Source organism: Cervus elaphus, chromosome 30 (genome assembly GCF_910594005.1).
Source record: "Cervus elaphus chromosome 30, mCerEla1.1, whole genome shotgun sequence".
In the NCBI taxonomy this organism is placed as follows: domain Eukaryota; kingdom Metazoa; phylum Chordata; class Mammalia; order Artiodactyla; family Cervidae; genus Cervus; species Cervus elaphus.
In genome coordinates this window covers 12872528-12891619 of record NC_057844.1, presented here as the reverse complement: position 1 = coordinate 12891619, position 19092 = coordinate 12872528, and the positions used below count along the sequence as shown (strand labels likewise).

At 37.3% G+C, this 19092-nt stretch overlaps 1 protein-coding gene across 1 annotated transcript in view; it reads left to right on the top strand.

The window, feature by feature from the left end:
- The window catches only part of VWA8 (von Willebrand factor A domain containing 8), a 366079-nt gene that overhangs the window by 169528 nt on the left and 177459 nt on the right, over positions 1-19092 (top strand). Inside the window, exons 22-24 of the mRNA XM_043892308.1 lie at positions 11980-12055; positions 13962-14097; positions 16671-16790. Of these exons, the coding sequence (XP_043748243.1) occupies positions 11980-12055; positions 13962-14097; positions 16671-16790 (332 nt within the window). The remainder of the gene's footprint in view (positions 1-11979; positions 12056-13961; positions 14098-16670; positions 16791-19092) is intronic.

The following is a 19092-nucleotide window of genomic DNA, read 5'->3' as shown; positions in this document are numbered from 1 at the left end:
AATATAAAACATGACACTGTCTAAATAGTTTGCAAAAACACTGATGTCAGGAAAGATAGAAATTCCCAAGCCTAACTGAAACAAAAACCTTTGTATGTTTTGATAGATGAGATTGAAAAATGCATGTTTTGGGGACTCCCCTGGTGGCCCAGTGGCTAAAACTCCACACTCCCAATGCAGGGGGCCTGTGTTTGATCCCTTGTCAGGGAACTAGATCCCACATGCTGCTGCTTTTTTTTTTTTTTTAATTAATTATTTTATTTATTTTACTTTACAGTATTGTATTGGTTTTGCCATACATTGACTTGAATCCGCCATGGGTGTACATGTGTTCCTCATCCTGAACCCCTCTCCCACCTCCCTCCCCTTCCCATCCCTCAGGGTCATCCCAGTGCACCAGCCCCGAGCACCCTGCATCATACATCGAACCTGGACTGGCAATTCATTTCACATATGATAATATACATGTTTCAATGCCATTCTCCCATATTATCCCACCCTTGCCCTCTCCCACAGAGTCCAAAAGACTGTTCAATACATCTGTGTCTCTTGCTGTCTTGCATACAGGATTATTGTTACCGTCTTTCTAAATTCCACATATATGCTTTAGTATAGTAGCTCAGTCAGTAAAAAATCTGCCTGCAGTGCAGGAGACCTGGGTTCGATCCCTGGATTGGGAAGATCCCCTGGAGAAGGAAATGGCAACCCACTCCAGTATCCTTGCCTGGAAAATGTCATGAACAGAGGAGCCTAGTGGGCTGCAGTCCATGGGGTCACAAAAGTCTGTCATGACTGAGTGACTAACATACTGTATTGATGTTTTTCTTTCTAACTTAATTCACTCTGTATAATAGGCTCCAGTTTCATCCACCTCATTAGAACTGATTCAAATGTATTCTTTTTAATGGCTGAGTAATATTCCATGGTGTATATGTACCACAGCTTCCTTATCCATTTGTCTGCTGATGGGCATCTAGGTTGCTTCCATGTCCTGGCTATTATAAACAGTGCTCTGATGAACATTGGGGTGCACGTGTCTCCTTCAGATCTGGTTTCCTCGGTGTGTATGCCCAGAAGTGGGATTGCTGGGTCATATGGCAGTTCTATTTCCAGTTTTTTAAGAAATCTCCACACTGTTCTCCATAGCGGCTGTCCTAGTTTGCATTCTCACCAACAGTGTAAGAGGGTTCCCTTTTCTCCACACCCTCTCCAGCATTTATTGCTTGTAGACTTTTGGATAGCAGCCATTCTGACTGGCGTGAAATGGTATCTCATTGTGGTTTTGATTTGCATTTCTCTGATAATGAGTGATGTTGAGCATCTTTTCATGTGTTTGTTAGCCATCTGTATGTCTTCTTTGGAGAAATGTCTGTTTAGTTCTTTGGCCCACTTTTCTATTGGGTCTTTTATTTTTCTGGAATTGAGCTGCAGGAGTTGCTTGTATATTTTTGATTTGTATAATTTTTGTATATTAATTCTTTGTCTGTTGCTTCATTTGCTATTATTTTCTCCCATTCTGAAGGCTGTCTTTTCACCTTGCTTATAGTTTCCTTTGTTGTGCAGAAGCTTTTAAGTTTCATTAGGCCCCATTTGTTTAGTTTTGCTTTTATTTCCAGTATTCTGGGAGGTGGGTCATAGAGAATCCTGCTGCCACATGCTGCTTCTAAAGATTCCAAGTGTCACAGTGAAGACCGAGCACAGCCAAATAAATACTTAATATGAAAAACAAGAAAAAAAAATTGCGTGCTAAGCTCCAGGGAGTACAGTCCATGTTGCATTTCTGTTTGGAGCTATGTGTCTTTGTGAGCTCTTTGTCAGCTATAGTAAGTGTTGAAGTAAACTCAATGTTGATTGGACCTTTAAATCACACTGATAATAAAGTGTTATTAATTACATTATTCTTTCTAAAATATCCTTTGTTAATTTTTTAACAAGAACAGAAAGTTTTTTTGTATTATTAACAAATGTAATTTTAAAGTGTTTTAAGGTATTATATTTCATCTTTAGTTAAACTGTTATTTCTATGTTTGTATACTTTTATTGAGTGAATCTTCTAAATAAAAGAAACAAACAAAACTTTTATTCATCGTGAGTTGCGAGCCACTGACCTAGAATGGAGTCCCCTATTACACGTGTCATTCTTTACCACAGTCACGGGTTCCCACCTCTGCCTGCCTTCTTAGTGTGGTCTCCCTAAGGGCAGGGGCATTTCTGTGAACTGCCTGCTCCAGCATGATCTCAGGAATACGGTAGGTATGAGATAAACTTTTGTTAAGCAGATGGATAGATGCAACGTCTGTTCCTTCCCATTCATCTTTGAGACATCCATTTGGATAGTCTTCTGTCTGAAATGGAGAGATGATTGGCCCTCCATTCCCATGAGATGAAAGTCAGATTCTTACACATGTACCCCAGTGTTCATTGCAGCACTCTGCCCAATGCACACAGAAGCCAGTACCATGGTACTGGGTTTTGATAAAAGCTCTTTTCAGAGTCAGTCAGCAGGGAGAGAAGAGACAGGGCTCAATTCTGTCTCCCCAGTCTGGGGTTGGGTCAGGTGAGGAGGGTTGGTATGCAGAAGCACTGGCAGGCAGGTTTTGACTGGAGGGCTTTGAAACGTGGCCATTGTGGTAAGGTATGCTAAGGGCACTTCAGCACTGGGTCTTCCTGGACAGCGGGCCCTTCACCTCTGACAGGGATCCCGTGTTCAGGTTCCGGTCATGTCCTGGTCCTTTGGTTCCCTGGCTGGTGTTGGGAGATGAGGGTAGAAATTTTGGTTCCAGGTATTCTTTGAGTACAAAACGTTCTCCTCTACGTATGCTTTGCCAGCATGACTTGCTGTTTTGTTCTACTGTCTTTGAAAAAATAGCTCAGTAACTTGTTAGAAACAGGATACGGCCAATTTGGGCTGGTTCTGAGGTTACATGAACAAATAAGATGTTTCTTAAGTGTTAAGTGCTTTCCATGAGACCGTAGTTCAACTGGGAGTATAGGACTGAGAGATACTTAATGCTTCAAAGAGGAGACGATCTTTTGAGCTGAGCCTTTAAGGAACAGGCCTTGATGCTTTGTCCTGCTTTGGCAAAGTAGGGAGAAAAGAAGAAAAAACTTCCCAGAAAAAGGGCACAAACTTGGGCACAATGCATAAGGAATTACCAGAAACTCAGGACAGCGTAGGGCCCATGACTGGCATAGCTGACTGAAATGCATCCTTTTCAACAAATGTTGTTGAACACCTAGTAGATGCTGGTCACTTTCCTAGCATGAGTGACTACATCAGGAACAAAAGAGCCAAAAGCTGCAGCCTTCATATTTATATTCTAATTACTAGTGAAAGAGAGGGGTTTCCTTAGTGAGAAAGCAAGATACTTATTCAAAATATGCAGTCTGTCAGATACTAAGTGCCGTGTGGAAAAATAAGGCAGAAAAGGGGGCCAGAGTGGGGTTTACCATGTTCATAGATAGGCTAGAGAAGGTTGTCCTGAGAAATTGACTTTGAGCAGCCCTCAGGGATAGTAGCCTATTCCCAGTCTTTGCCTCTGTAAACGCGCCTTTTATAGTTTAAGTTTTACCTGTGTAGTAAGTACTTTCTTTTTCTTTTTGGTGTGATATTCGAGCTGTTTGCACAAGCCTTGAATAAATAGCAATAATACCGAAACTCAAGTGAGAGAACAGGGCAAATTAACCACACCCTCACTGTCATCTTGAAAAAATACTTTTGCCCAGGAGACGGAGAACTTACAAGTCCCAAAATGACCTAAGCTGCTCATATCTTTAAAAGCTGCAGTGGTTGAAATGCCCACTAGTACTCGGTCAGAAAATGCTGTGCACACCCTCTTTAGCATCGCTCGGGAGGCTCTCCACAGTGATTATCCTGACACAGTTCATGAAGCAGTGAAAAACAATGGTTACCATTTTATACCCACTCATTTATTTAATTTGGAGTTCAAGAAGTGTGCTAGAAGCAGGAATAGAAAAAGCTGCCAGAGGCTGAGCCGGCTGTGTACGGCTAGCTGTCCTCCGCCCACCCTGGTGTTTGTTTCCCTGATGGTGTCACACCCATGTTTATATTAGAGCAACTGCATATGTTAAGGAGCAGCATTCAAAATCTCCATCACATTTTAAGAAAAAAATGTAAAATGACAAAGAAATGTGCTAGAGGACTGCTCTGTCCTGTGCTCTCTAGTTCCTCAGAGGTATTAATATTTATTCCTTTTCTTCTGTCATAAAAATGACACTGGAAAATGGGCTGGGGTTAAACAAACTCTTTAGTTTTTGTTGCTAATGCAGAATTCCAAAGAATACCAAGGAGATAAAAAAGCCTTCCTCAGTGATCAGTGCAAAGAAATAGAGGAAAACAATAGAATGGGAAAGACTAGAGATCTCTTCAAGAAAATTAGAGATACCAAGGGAACATTTCATGCAAAGATGGGCTCAATAAAGGACAGAAATGGTATGGACCTAACAGAAGCAGAAGATACTAAGAAGAGGTGGCAAGAATACACAGAAGAACTATACAAAGAAGACCTTCACAACCCAGATAATCACAACCCAGATAATGTAGGTGTGATCACTCACTTAGAACCAGACATCCTGAAATGTAGTGGAGGTGATGGAATTCCAGTTGAGCTATTTCAAATCCTGAAAGATGATGCTGTGACAGTGCTGCACTCAATATGCCAGCAAATTTGGAAAACTCAGCAGTGGCCACAGGACTGGAAAAAGGTCAGTTTTCATTCCAATCCCAAAGAAAGGCAATGCTCAAACTACCACACAATTGCACTCATCTCACACACTAGTAAAGTAATCTTCAAAATTCTGCAAGTGAGGTTTCAACAATACGTGAACCATGAGCTTCCAGATGTTCAAGCTGGATTTAGAAAAGGCAGAGGAACCAGAGATCAAATTGCCAACATCCGCTGGATCATCGAAAGAGCAAAAGAGTTCCAGAAAAACATCTATTTCTGCTTTATTGACTATACCAAAGCCTTTGACTGCGTGGATCACAATAAACTGTGGAAAATTCTTTAAGAGATGGACATACCAGACCACCTGACCTGCCTCTTGAGAAATCTGTATGCAGGTCAGGAAGCAACAGTTAGAACTGGACATGGAACAACAGACTGGTTTCAAATAGGAAAAGGAATATGGCAAGACTGTATATTGTCACCTTGCTTGTTTAACTTATGTGCAGAGTACATGAGAAATGCTGGGCTGAATTAAGATTGCCAGGAGAAATGTCAATAACCTCAGATATGCAGATGACACCACCCTTATGGCAGAAAGTGAAGAAGAACTAAAGAGCCTCTTGATGAAAGTAAAAGAGGAGAGTGAAAAAGTTGGCTTAAAGCTCAACATTCAGAAAACAAAGATCATGGCATCCAGTCCCATCACTTCATGGCAAATAGATGGAGAAACAGTGGAAACAGTGACAGACTTTATTTTGGGGGGCTCCGAAATCACTGCAGATGGTGACTGCAGCCATGAAATTAAAAGACACCTGCTCCTTGGAAAGAAAGTTATCACCAACCTAGACAGCATATTAAAAAGCAGAGACATTACTTTGCCAACAAAGGTCCGTCTAGTCAAAGCTATGGTTTTCCCAGTAGTCATGTATGGGTGTGAGAGTTGGACTATAAAGAAAGATGAGCACTGAACAATTGATGCTTTTGAACTGTGGTGCTGGAGAAGACTCTTGAGAGTCCCTTGGACTGCAAGGAGATCCAACCAGTCAATCCTAAAGGAAATCAGTCCTGAATATTCATTGGAAGGACTGATGCTGAAGCTGAAACTCCATTACTTTGGCCACCTGATGCAAAGAGCTGACTCATTTGAAAAGACCCTGATGCTGGGAAAGATTGAAGGCAGGAGGAGAAGGGGATGACAGAGGATGAGATGGTTGGATGGCATCACTGCCTCAATGGACATGAGTTTGAGTAAACTCCAGGAGTTGGTGATAGACAGGGAGGCCTGGAGTGCTGCTGTCCATAGAGTCACAAAGAGTCGGACACAACTGAGCGACTGGCCTGAACTGAAAAGCAGTGTATATTATTTTATAATGCTATGGACTTCCCAGCTGCCTCAGCTGGTAAAGGACCCACCTGCCAATGCAGGAGATGTAAGAGCACAGGTTCAATCACTGATTTAGGAAGATTGCCTGGAGGAGGGCATGGAAACCCACTCTAGTATTCTTGCCTGGAAAATTCCATGGACAGAGGAGTCTGGTGGGCTACAGTCCATGGGGTCTCAAAGAGTCGGACACAAAGGAGGCACATACAGTATGATGCAGTAGTGTCTTCCTTTAAGAAAATCTGTCATTAAAACTTAATAAAAGAAGTGCAGTACAGAAAACTTGAACATAGATTTCCTGTAAGCAAAAGACTTCTCAAAATAGGATGCTTATTTACATACTGTTTTCTATTTAACTCAAGTGGTTCAAGTGTGATGAATAAGCCATGCATTGGGAATTGTTTCAAGTTGATTAATAACCAGGAATTGCTGCTGCTGCTAATAAGTTGCTTCAGTCGTGTCTGACTCTGTGCGGCCCCATAGACGGCAGCCCACCAGGCTCCGCCGTCCCTGGGATTCTCCAGGCAAGAACACTGGAGTGGGTTGCCATTTCCTTCTCCAATGCATGAAAGTGAAAAGTGAAAGTGAAGTCAGAAGTCGCTCAGTCATGTCCGACTCTTTGCGACCCCATGGACTGTAGTCTACCAGACTCCTCTGTCCATGGGATTTTCCTGGCAAGAGTACCAGAAATTAGGATAAAATAATTCATGGATTATAGTATACCAAATAATATTATGATATATACAAAATGCAGCTTACATAGTAAATCCTAGGCAAGAAATTTTACACTAAAGATGTATTTTGAGTTATTAACCAGAAGAGGCATGCCTGACCAGCTTTATGGAGAGCCAGTGGACTTACGCTTTCTCTGACTTAAATAGTTGAAGGCTGTTTATTGTTTGTCTCAGTGGTCAAAAATATTTATTTTAACTTTATCTTAAATTGCCTATCATAAATTATCTTTTGATATTTAATTTCATGCAGGATCCAGTTTATACTGTGCCAAAGGTGGTATGTCGTTAGTATGGTAAAAATAAGTTCACTTAAATATATTAGGAATTTAAGCTCAGCAAAGGAAAGACTTTGTACTTTCACTGGGAATTATCCTTCTTCTCTAAAGCAGTGCCCATTAGTAGATGTTCAATAAATATTTATTGAATGAACAATTATCTCATGTCCTGATATGAAAATATTCACTTAATTTTTTAATTTTTTTACTCGTTCAATTTTGTATCAGTATTTTAGTCTGCATTTCATTCTTTTCCTTTTTAAACACTCACCAGGAAATACATTGTGTAATGTTAGGGGAAAAGATAAATAAGGGACCTACATACTATTTTTCTTTTTTTGTTTCTAGAAAAGAGAAAATGAAATTCCTACAAAGAAATTAGCTCTTTCTGAGTACCCTAAAATTTCCCAAGCCACTAAGCTAGTTTTCAAAGTAAAGACAAAAGATCCCATTTTAAATATTAGTAGTATATTTATTTTAACAAAGACTAGACAACTTACAAAACATTCAGATTTTGTTAAAGGTTTGACTATCAGTGTGACTCTGAATATTGAAGGAATTTCTTTTTAAATAAGTGTTAATATATTGCTGGGAGATGTGGTAAGGAAGGTAAGTAGCATTTGAAAACGATTAATATTTTGAAAATTTTAGCTTCCATCAAATGACTGTTTTGCAGTGTCTGTTTTCTACCTGTTGTCCCCAGAAAAGCCTACCTCTGGAGATCAAAGGGCTTACCACAGTCGACTCCCTTCCATAAATATTATCCCCCAATGTCTTCCCTCCTTTTATGGTTTGTTAGGAGTTTATGCATCTGGACATATTAGTGATGAGTGTTTGACGACTAAATGCACTATTTGTCCTCCAAAAGAACTATTTTAAGAGCTGGAGTCTTTTCAGTCACTTTGACAGAAATAATATTTTGTTTATCTTATGAAAAAGACTTTTCCCTCACAGCATGCAAAGCACATTTAATAATATTTCTTTCTCACTCTTGTCTTTTTAACTTTTTACTATATTTCCTCAAATGTTCTATTTTAATTCCCCTCTGCAGAGATGAATAATATTGGGTTTCAGGAGTTTTAACTGATTGGCTGTCCACCTGAAACCATCACAACATTGTTAATTGGCTATACTCCAACAACACAAAAAGTTAAAGCAATAAATATATACTTGTGCATGAAAAAAATAATAGTAATTTTAAAGAAGAGTTTAAGTGATTTAAAAACAAGAAAGTTGAAGTAACTGACAAAACTAGGAGGACTATTTATTAATAGACCAGTGCTGGTTTTTAACTAACCCTGCTATAATCACAGCTAATTTGTATCTTCTTTTTTTTGGATTGTATGGCAACACTGCTTATGTTAGTGATTATTTCTGTTTGAGGGCTCAAGGAAGTTTCTTTCCCAACTTAGCAAAATAAATTTGTCTTTTGTAGGCAAGGCAGGAAGGAAGTGTTAAGAGAGCACAGAATGTTTGTAAACATTAATTCTCAAATTTGTTTGCATCCGCTTTGTCTAAGTTACCACTCTCTTCTTTTATTAATGATAATTATTATTAGTACTTCTTATCTTTATTTCATTAATTGTTTTAAAATTATCCTTGTAGAAATGATAGTCTTGATAATGCCATGACTTCTTCACTTCAAATATCCTTCAACAGCATTTACTTCTCAGACAGTAATTTTATGCTTATATCTAATTTTTAAAAATTACCATTTGATTCTATTTTCATAATCATCCCGCTTCTTAAAATATCAAGCAAATATTTGTAAAGTGCCTCCTGTGAGTCATATTCTATCTGTCTTTTCTCATGCTTGGTTTATACTAATGAGTGGACTATTACTTGAGCCATCTCTATTTTAATGAACTGCAAAGTTAGATAAGATTTTTATTAGCTATTTGAACTCCTATGTGTCTTTTTTCTTCCTTCACCCTTGTGCTTAACTATTATTGTTTTTCTAAAAGACAGCTAACCATAAACCAATTTAAATACAACTTACTAAAATGTCATCCTCAAAGTAAACATTGCTATTTTGAGGTCTTTTGCTCCTCAATAAATTAGAATTTATTAGCTTAATGTACCTTTATTAGCAAAGACGCAGGAATGGATTGTGCTTGCTCTCCAGTGGCCAATTTGCTGTCCTTATTTTGATAAAAACTTGGTCTTTATTCAATCTAATTACTTTTATTGCATCTGGAATCATTTTAAATTACTATTGAAGCATTAATAACTCCAACTTAAATAAACTTTAAAGTCGCAGAGTTAAAATAAGACTGGAGTTTAGCACCATGTTTCTTTGAGTAGCCTCTTTATCAACACAGGCTTTAACTGATGGACAACTTTAGTTTGTAAACTAGTAAGTGAGAACAATTGGTGCTAACATAAATGTCAGCAATTAGCTGAACATTCTAATTAATTCCTCAAGCATTGCTGGTAACTGTTATGTCCTGGAGAGATGTCTCTTTATTAAACTGTAGGCTAAGAAACTGTTACTAAGATGTGTTTTTTTTTTCCCCAGTATTGTTGAAATTTTGACTGTACTTCAGCTTTTATGAGCTTATATTTCAAAACTGTTCTTGAGAGGAACAAATCATAATAGAATTGAAACTGTAGCGAATAAAATATTCTCTTAGGGTCACTGATTATTTGTGTGGAGAATTACTATGATGCTCCTAAAACCAAAGCAATGATTTTAGTCAAATATTTTCTGAAAAAGAATCATTATATTGTCTTTAAGAGTCAATTTATATGCTCTTCTGTCATGGCTTCCCTGGTAGCTCAGCTGGTAAAGAATCCACCTGCAATGCAGGAGACCTGGGTTCGATCCCTGGGTTGGGGAAATCCCCTGGAGAAGGGAAAGGCTACCCGCTGCAGTATTCTGGCCTGGAGAATTCCATGGACTGTATAGTCCATGGGGTATCAAAGAATTGGACACGACTGAGCAACTCTCACTTTCACTTATATGCTACTTGTGACAGTAGTCATCATTTACTGAGTTGAAATCTATAATATGGTAAGATACCTTGAAAAATAAGCTTTTAAAAAATACACATGTATACATTTTTGGTTGCAGTGGTTCTCCTTTGCTGCGCTTGGGCTGCTCTTCGCTGCGGTCTGTGGCCTTCTCACTGAAGTGGCTTCCCTTGTTGCCGAGCACCAGCTGTAGGTGTGCCGGCCTCAGTCGTTGCAGCGTGTGGGCTCAGGGGTCGAAGCTCACAGGCTGTAAAGCGCGAGCTCAGAAGTTGTGACACCCAAGCCTAGCTGCTCCGCGGCATGTGGAATCTTCCTGGACCGGGGATTAAACCTGTGTTCCCTGTATTAGCAGGCGGATTCTAATCCACTGGGCCACCAGGGAAATGCAAGCTTTTTTTGTTGTTGTATTAAGTGCAATGCAGAAGATACTGAGTTATTTTCTACTCGTATATAATAAGGAACTGACATATAAGCCAACCTGTTTTTTTAATTGAATATCATTTTACATATTTTGCTAGCCTTTGCTTTTCCTTTGACATGTAAGACAAAGGACCAATAATAAGAATGGAACAAAACCACTTTTTCCCTTTAAGTTGCTCTTTCTCATTGCCTACTCCACTGAAAGCCATGTTTCTCGTATGTATTTATCCTTATCCCTTGTCCCTTTTAAGAATCACCTGATTTGTGCTTGTTCCCTCAAACCTATGTTTTTTATTTCTACCACAAGTCTTTTGAGAAATCTAATTTACCAAATTGTATGCTCTCAGAATTAACGTGTTATAGAACAAATTCATTTGCCTTTTTAAACTTGTAATTCACCTTGAATTTCCTGTTCTTAATCTGCTATGAAGCACCGTAATTATTAAAGTAATGACTGAATTTCGTTTCTACTGATAATGATACAAGAGTTCCTTTTTCCATTTCGGTGCTGGGAGGTGTCATGTTGTTGCCCATTAGATACGTGACAACTGAGGTGAGAAATTGACTATATTGCTATAAAAATCTGTGTGAACACATCTCTTTCTTTTCCTCACCCACCCTTCTGTATTGCCAGAATATGAAGAGTGAATTTGTGATATTAACTAAATTCTGTTATTTGTTTAAAACCCAAAAATGTATTTTTTTTTTTAGCAGAAGATAGCAAAAGTGTACCCTACAGTAAACTTAGGAGACCCAGGAATACAAAAAATGGATATATGACTCTTGTGTTTTATTCTGGATCGAATGTCATTTTATTTCTTTACTAACTATAACATTTTGAGCAAGAAGATTCATAGGTGATGTGAACTTCGTATCTTATCATGTACGAGTTGGATAACATCTAGGTAGCTCACTGTTAATACTTTCGAAAATCCTGATCTAAAGGAAAGTCAGGTAGATAGTAGTAGGTAGACTTAAGAAAGTAAAATGAATTGCTGTAATCCTAGCAGAAATGTTCACAATCCCATGTCTGCTGGAGTGAGGTAAAATGGTCTTGCATGATGGCAGGTTGGGCCACAAAGTGTAATTCACAAACTCTCTTTAATGAGGCTTATCAGCATGCCAGTAATCACCAAACTCACCATCAGATTATTTTTAAATAATGTAATATTGTATAGGTAATGCAAATATTTATTTTTAATTTCTCCTTTTCACCTTCAGGAGGTGATTTTAAAGAGTAAAATGGTCATAGGGAAATTACTGGGAAATGGAGAGGTAAAGAGCCTGGATAATTTGTAAACTTGGAGTAATTCCCAAACCTTTATAACTTATATCAACATCTACAAAACACTGTTGCTAAGTGGAATTTCATTTGCTTTTTTATTCGTCTTAGGAGAAGCTGGATGGTGAACTAAAGGAAGAAAAATAGAAATACTCTCGTGTTTTATTCGAGATCAAATGTCATTTTATTTCTTTACTAACTATAAAATCTGTTGGTTTAACTTTAGGGATACCACAGTCCAAACACTTACTCTTCAGCCTTCTGTTAAAGATGGACTTATTGTGTATGAAGACTCACCTTTGGTTAGTAATGCAGTTATATGAATATTCTCAACTGTGTTCTTGAATGATAATTATATTTCAGCCTTTGAGGGGAAGAAATATCCCATTGATTCCAATATGTTTCAGTCTTAACTAGAAAACACTCATTCATATGTCATTTGGAGAGTGGATATTTAAATGCAAATTACTGGGAAAATAACATGTTTTCTTATTCTGTTCCTCTCTCCAGAGAGAGATTTAGGGAATGATAGAAATACTCTAATGATAACTTTTCCATTCCAGAACTTTCAAAAAAGAAAAAAAGTTTGCTGTTGTTTTCAGATGTGCAGACTTTGAAATTAGATAATGCTTCTGGAATGTTTTTTAAAATGATTTTAATGAGTAAAATATTAGCCTAACATTTTGGACAGCTGGGAAGATCATTCCTTATCTTCTCACATAAGAGCCCCACCCTCCCAAAAAAAATCCTGTTCTACCAGGCTTGTCTTTCTGTGTAGATAACTGCTCTCCAGCAATGGCACAGATAAGCCATCATGAGAACTCTGGGGTCCAGACCCCAGTGATGGGCGTCTTCAGGACCTCCTGTCTGAGTCCTTCCAAACTGGACTGACTTTCTCTGAACAGAGATGTGAAGGCTGGAGCTGGGGGTAGAAGCTATATGTTTTCCCTCTTTTTTAAAAAAATTCAGGTTATTTTTACCCTAAAGTTAAAAAGAAAAATTCTTATTCATATTTTTAGAATATAAAATAAGATATTTGTGGTAGAGAGAATCACCTATTTCTCAATCTGTGTTTCTTTAAAATTATTTGCCAAAATCATGTAATGAGAAAAGTTTATGATATGCTCCATTTTATGTTATGAGCTGTTTCTTACGATTTAAAAAAAATAATCCCTGTGTTTACATTGAAGTTCATTGAGTATCTCCTATTCATTCTTTTTAAATGTTTTTAAGAGTTTTTCCTAGCTTTTTTCCTATCTTTTCATCTGATTTACTCAGTCGTCCAAGACCTAGAACTCTCTTATTTTTCCTTTTACCTCTTCCCATCTAAGTAGTTGTCAAGGCTATAGAATATACCTCTGAATATTTCTTCAGATAATATAATGCTTTTTATTTCCATTTTTTACCCATGCCCTCTTCCCTAAAATCAGATCCTCACATCACTTTTTTTTTACCAAGTTTTTATGATATTCTCCCTCTAGTCTATTCTGCATATTTCTGCAAGATTAAACTTGTTATCATGTCTGAACTCATAAATCTTTAACTCTTCCTGTTATTTAATGAGACCAAGCACACTGGCAGTCAGGTTTTTATTAGTCGAGACCTGATCCGCACTTTCAGATCCTTTCCTTTGTTTTCTTACGTTTAACCTCTGCATCAGCCGAGATAGACTGTTCATATTCACTCTTCCCTCAGTAGGGTGCAGGTTTCTTGAGTTTGACCATTGATTCTCTTTGTCTTGACTGCCCGTTTCTCCACTGTACATACTGATCTCTTAAAACTGTGCACTCTTTTAAGGCTACCACAAGTGCAGTGTTCTGATACCCAGTACTGATGATCACAATCATTCCTCTTTGCCCCCACAGCCCTTTAACTTCTCTATTTGATATGTCAATACTTGTTTTAATTCTCCCCTTCCTGGGGGTGTAAAATGTGAACATCGCCAACATAGGGCTAATTAGGATGCTGCAAGAAAATAAAGTGATTACTGCAGAGTTAGCAGTTCAGTAACTATGAGAAGCTTTTGGTGGAGATCCATAAATACTGTTTCCAACTCTGCTACAGACATTTTTTGTGATTTTATATTTATAGCTTGCAGAACACCATCTATTACAAATCCAAAGCAATGAGTGATATAATTTTTAAAATGTTTGCTTTCATTTTTTTTGTTTGTTTGTTTTGTTTACAATAAATGTTCTGTCTTCAAAGGTTAAAGCAGTAAAATTGGGTCATGTTCTGGTAGTAGATGAGGCAGACAAGGCTCCAACAAATGTCACCTGTATTTTAAAAACTCTGGTAGAAAATGGAGAAATGATTCTAGCAGATGGACGACGCATTGTTGCAAGTGAGTATAAAAAAGCAACTTTTCTTTCAATGTGCAATTTTTACATCTGTTGTATCAGATCACACACTTAGCTGACTGCTTATCTACAAATAACAAGCATAAATTCAGTATAAGTCAAGTTGTCTGTATTGATAATTATTAATAAAAATCAATATGTCTGAATCTAGCTTTGTCAGTTTCACTTCCTAATAGCCGGAGAGTATCTTTGAAAATTTCAAGAGTAGCTTTAGGACAAATCAGCTTCATATTTTTTCTACTCTGAGAATACAAACATATAATCCCTTTTATACTTATGTCTCAATTATTTGTGTACAATTTATTTTCTTTCATTATTATCTGGAATTTTTAAAGCTCTGCCATGTTTTTATTACTTATAATGTTAAAATCAATGTTATTATTAGCTCAGTATAATTAGAAAAAAATTGCTGGGCATTTAATATCAGTTATATATATATGTATATGTATATGTATATGTATACATATATATTATACACACACACACACACACACACACTCACACACCATACACACTTGCCTCAGAAAGAAGTTACTCTGCTTTGGAGTACCTTCTTTTTATTTTTGTGGTTGTTAGGGAAAATGTAGATAGATAAATCTCTTAAGTCTGTTTAACCCATAGGAAAAAATTGCGTAGTGCAATGTGAGAACATTTTCTAGTTTTTAATTTTTGTGTGATGAAAAGACTTGAAGATCTTTAACTAGCCACTGAAATATAGTCAATAGCAAGGTAGCCAAACAAATTGGGACTAATGACGGAAATTTTCAATATTCAAAAAGTATGTACAGAAGAGTCTATAAAAATGTACAAGTCCATCACCACAGAGATTTCTTCTTGGACATTGTCATTGCAAGACTGCCGCGTCTAAACCTAGGAAACTTAGCACTAATAAAAGTATTCTGAGACTGCAGTTTCACAATGAGTATAGGAAAAAGTGAGCATTTGGGTTAAACAGCCTGATAACTATCTTTCAGAAAATCATTCAGACTCTCAAGATTTGAATGCTGCCTGCCCTTTTTAGAGGCATTATAAGGACAGTGAAATAGAAAGCAAGAAAGAACTACTGGAATAAACTTGTGGTTAAACAGAGACAGTCTCCTGGTAGCCCTTTACATTTTTTAGATATATTTTTGAAGGATAATCTAGAAGCAAAGGAGTCATCATCATAATTTTTAAATTCAAGTTTGATTGTAGATGACATTGTAAGCACAAGAGCAGCTGAAGCTCTTTTGAACATAGTTTCATAAAGCATCACTTCCATGCCTATGTTTTTCGTTTTCTTTGCTTTTTTTAAGTTTTCATGTTTTATTGTCATTTTTATGTTAGTTAACTAATTAAATTTTTCATGTGACCACATACCCTTGTTATTTACCACTACTAAAATAAATGAAGATCAAATGTTAAAACTAATGGTGTTATCAGTACATGAATATATGGCACATTGAAAGGTTACTTTTTGTTATCATCAAGAAGTATGGGTATAACTTCTTACTGACTCATCTCAATAAAACTCCAAGTACTTCACATCTGTGAAAAGAAGAGAAGCGAAATACAAAGGAGAAAAGGAAAGATATACCCATTTGAATGCAGAGTTCCACAGAATAGCAAGGGGAGATAAGAAAGCCTTCCTCAGTGATCAGTGCAAAGAAATAGAGGAAAATAATAGAATGGGAAAGACTAGAGATCTCTTTTAGAAAATTAGAGATACAAAGGAAACATTTCATGCAAAGGTGGGCTCAATAAAGGACAGAAATAGTATGGACCTAACAGAAGCAGAAGATGTTAAGAAGAGGTGGCAAGAATATACAAAAGGACTGTACAAAAAAGATCTTCATGACCCAGATAATCACGATGGTGTGATCATTCACCTAGAGCCAGACATCCTGGAATACGAAGTCAAGTGGGCCTTAGGAAGCATCACTAGGAACAAAGCTAGTGGAGGTGATGGAATTCTGGTTGAACTATTTCAAATCCTAAAAGATGATGCTGTGAAAGTGCTGCACTCAATATGCCAGCAAATCTGGAAAACTCAGCAGTGGCCACAGGACTGGAAAAGGTGTTTTCATTCCAATCCCAAAGAAAGGCAATCCCAAAGAATGCACAAACTACTGCACCATTGCACTCATCTCACATGCTAGTAAAGTAATGCTCAAAATTCTCCAAACCAGGCTTCAACAATACGTGAACCATGAATTTCCAGATGTTCAAGCTGGATTTAGAAAAGGCAGAGGAACCAGAAATCAAATTGCCAACATCCTCTGGACCATCAAAAAAGCAAAAGAGTTCCAGAAAAACATCTACTTCTGCTTTATTGACTATGCCAAAGCCTTTGACTATGTGGATCACAATAAACTGTGGAAAATTCTTCAAGTGATGGGAATACCAGACCACCTGACCAGATTTGTTAGAGTTGTTTTACAACCCTCTAGTTATAAAACTATATGACTGCTTGTGTGATTTTAAAGGCTCTAACTTGATATTGAATTTATAACTTGATATTGAATTGATATTGAATTATTGAATATCAGTAAAGAATAAATTGAAATTTTTTTTTCAGATGCTGCACTAGTCAATGGAAGAGAAAATGTTGTAGTGATTCATCCTGATTTTAGAATGATTGTTCTGGCCAACAGACCTGGATTTCCTTTCCTAGGCAATGATTTCTTCGGTACCTTAGGTAAACACTATAATGATAATAATAACCAAAACAATAGCAATAACAATAATAATGTCATCTTAGTAACAATGCTATATTGGCTGTCACTGAATGTTCCCGACTGAATGCTCCCATGTGCTGTCATCATCACAACCATTTTGTGAGAGTATTTTTATCCCCATTTTAGAGGAAGAGAATGTCTGATATTTGGAGAGATTATTTTTCTAGGGTCACTCAGATAATAAGTGTTAGAACTTGGGTTCATGTCTAAGACTATAGATCGTCTTAGAGTAGAACACAGATTAAGAAGGGTTTTTAGTGTTTGGTGTTCATCACATCCCCCTAACTATGAAAAGGTTTGAGGCCAGCCCTGAGGAGACTGACTCACATTGATTGGAGAGGTCCTGGGACAAACTGAATCATCAGGAACCTTTAAGAAGAACTCTTCTCTGTGACAAGTAGCTAATTCTGAATACTGGGCATTCCATACTCAACGTGAAGCAGGCTCAGTCTCCTAGTAGGATTTTTGATCTAGCGATTCCACATCAAGGAATTTATCCAAGGAAATTCCCTGTGCAATGCTTTAAGTACAAGGATAGGCAACATAGCATTGTTTATAGTTGCAGAAATAAAAGGAAACAACCCAGGTGTACATCGCAATGGGACTGAATGGAGAAATTCTATTATATCCACTCAATAGATTACCATGCAGTTGTTTAGAAAAAGGTGGAGCATGAGTTTACATGCTGATACCAAAGAGAAAAAGGTTCCTAGAAATGTATTAAGTGAAACAATAAGAACAGTTTGTGTAGTAGTCTGCCATTTGAATGAATAGAAAATAAAAGGCAGGAGGGATGCATGTACACGAATATGCTCAACATGCACAGCATTTCCCCAGACGAGTCTCCCGCATCCCCTGAGCTCACTGGCCTTCTTCCTGCCCTGCCCCATGCTGCTGTCCCGTCGCTCACGCTCTTCCAGCGCCTCTGCCCCCCGCCCCTTCTCTGCTATGCCAGCTCTGCTTGCCTAGGGCCTTGGCATCAGCTGTGCCTGCCGCGCTCCTCCATCACACACCTGCGTTTGCCTAGCTGTCACCTCCTCCGTGAGGCCGACCTGTCTGACGTCCCCCGCCATCACCATTCCTCAAGTACTGTACTGTGCTTTTCTTTTTCCTTGAAACATACAATTTCTAACATTTGCAATTATTGTTTATCGCCTCCCTACGCCAGAATCTGAACTCCATGAGGACAGGGGGTTGTGTGTTTTTGATCACTGAGATCTGTAAAGTACATAGGGTATTACTTGGCACAAAGAAGGAATTTAATCATTATTTGCTGAGTGAACGAATAAGGGGTCGATTACAGCTTTATATTAGTGTTGCATTTGCTTTTCACCAAAAAAAAGGCCAAATCTGTATTTCATGTTTGTATTTGAATGAGTTTAACCTATGAGATACAAGCTTGAAGTTATCATGGTTGCATTTTATTCAGTTGCTTTCATGAATATGTGATAACAATAAAAGAATTATTTGAGTCATTTCTGAGCCAAAGTAAGTTCTAAATATCCTTCCTTTCTCAAATGAACATATTAAATAATGCAAATCTATTTACTCTAACTTCCTTTGGTCCCTGTCCTTTGGATTATAAATCAAAATTATGTGAACTTTTATTTGAGAAATTTCTCTCTCTTGAGCATAGATTATGTTTTTCTAGTATATTCTCAGTTGTCTAAATTATGGGTGAAATATTTTGTTTCCAGTTCCTTTTTCTTGATTTTTACTTAGATGTTATCTCTGCATGTTTACTTCTCTGAAACCAACTTACAAAGTGTATTCTAGCAATCTGAACAAGATATAAATTGTTTAGAGAGTGATGATACTAATTTCCCCATTTTTAGTATACATAAAAATGCACGCATATATGTATATAATCTCTGAAGATATTTACCATGTGTTATAAAGTTAAAAGTGTAATCTCAGAACCACATGAGTATTTTCCAGTTAATGGAAAAAGACTAAATTATCAAAACTATATATGTTTGTATGTATGCATTTAAAATGGAGTAGGACATTGCAACACACTCCAGTATTCTTGCCTGGAGAATCACATGGACAGAGAAGCCTGGCGGGCTACAGTCCATAGGGTCGTTAAGAGTCAGACATGACTGAGTGATTTATATATATATATATATATATATATATATATATATATATATATGTGTCTGTGTGTGTATATGCATTTAAAAATACTAGCAAGACCAATATTGTAAGGCAATCATGAATCAATTAAAAATAAATAAATATTAAATACTGACAGGTATGAAA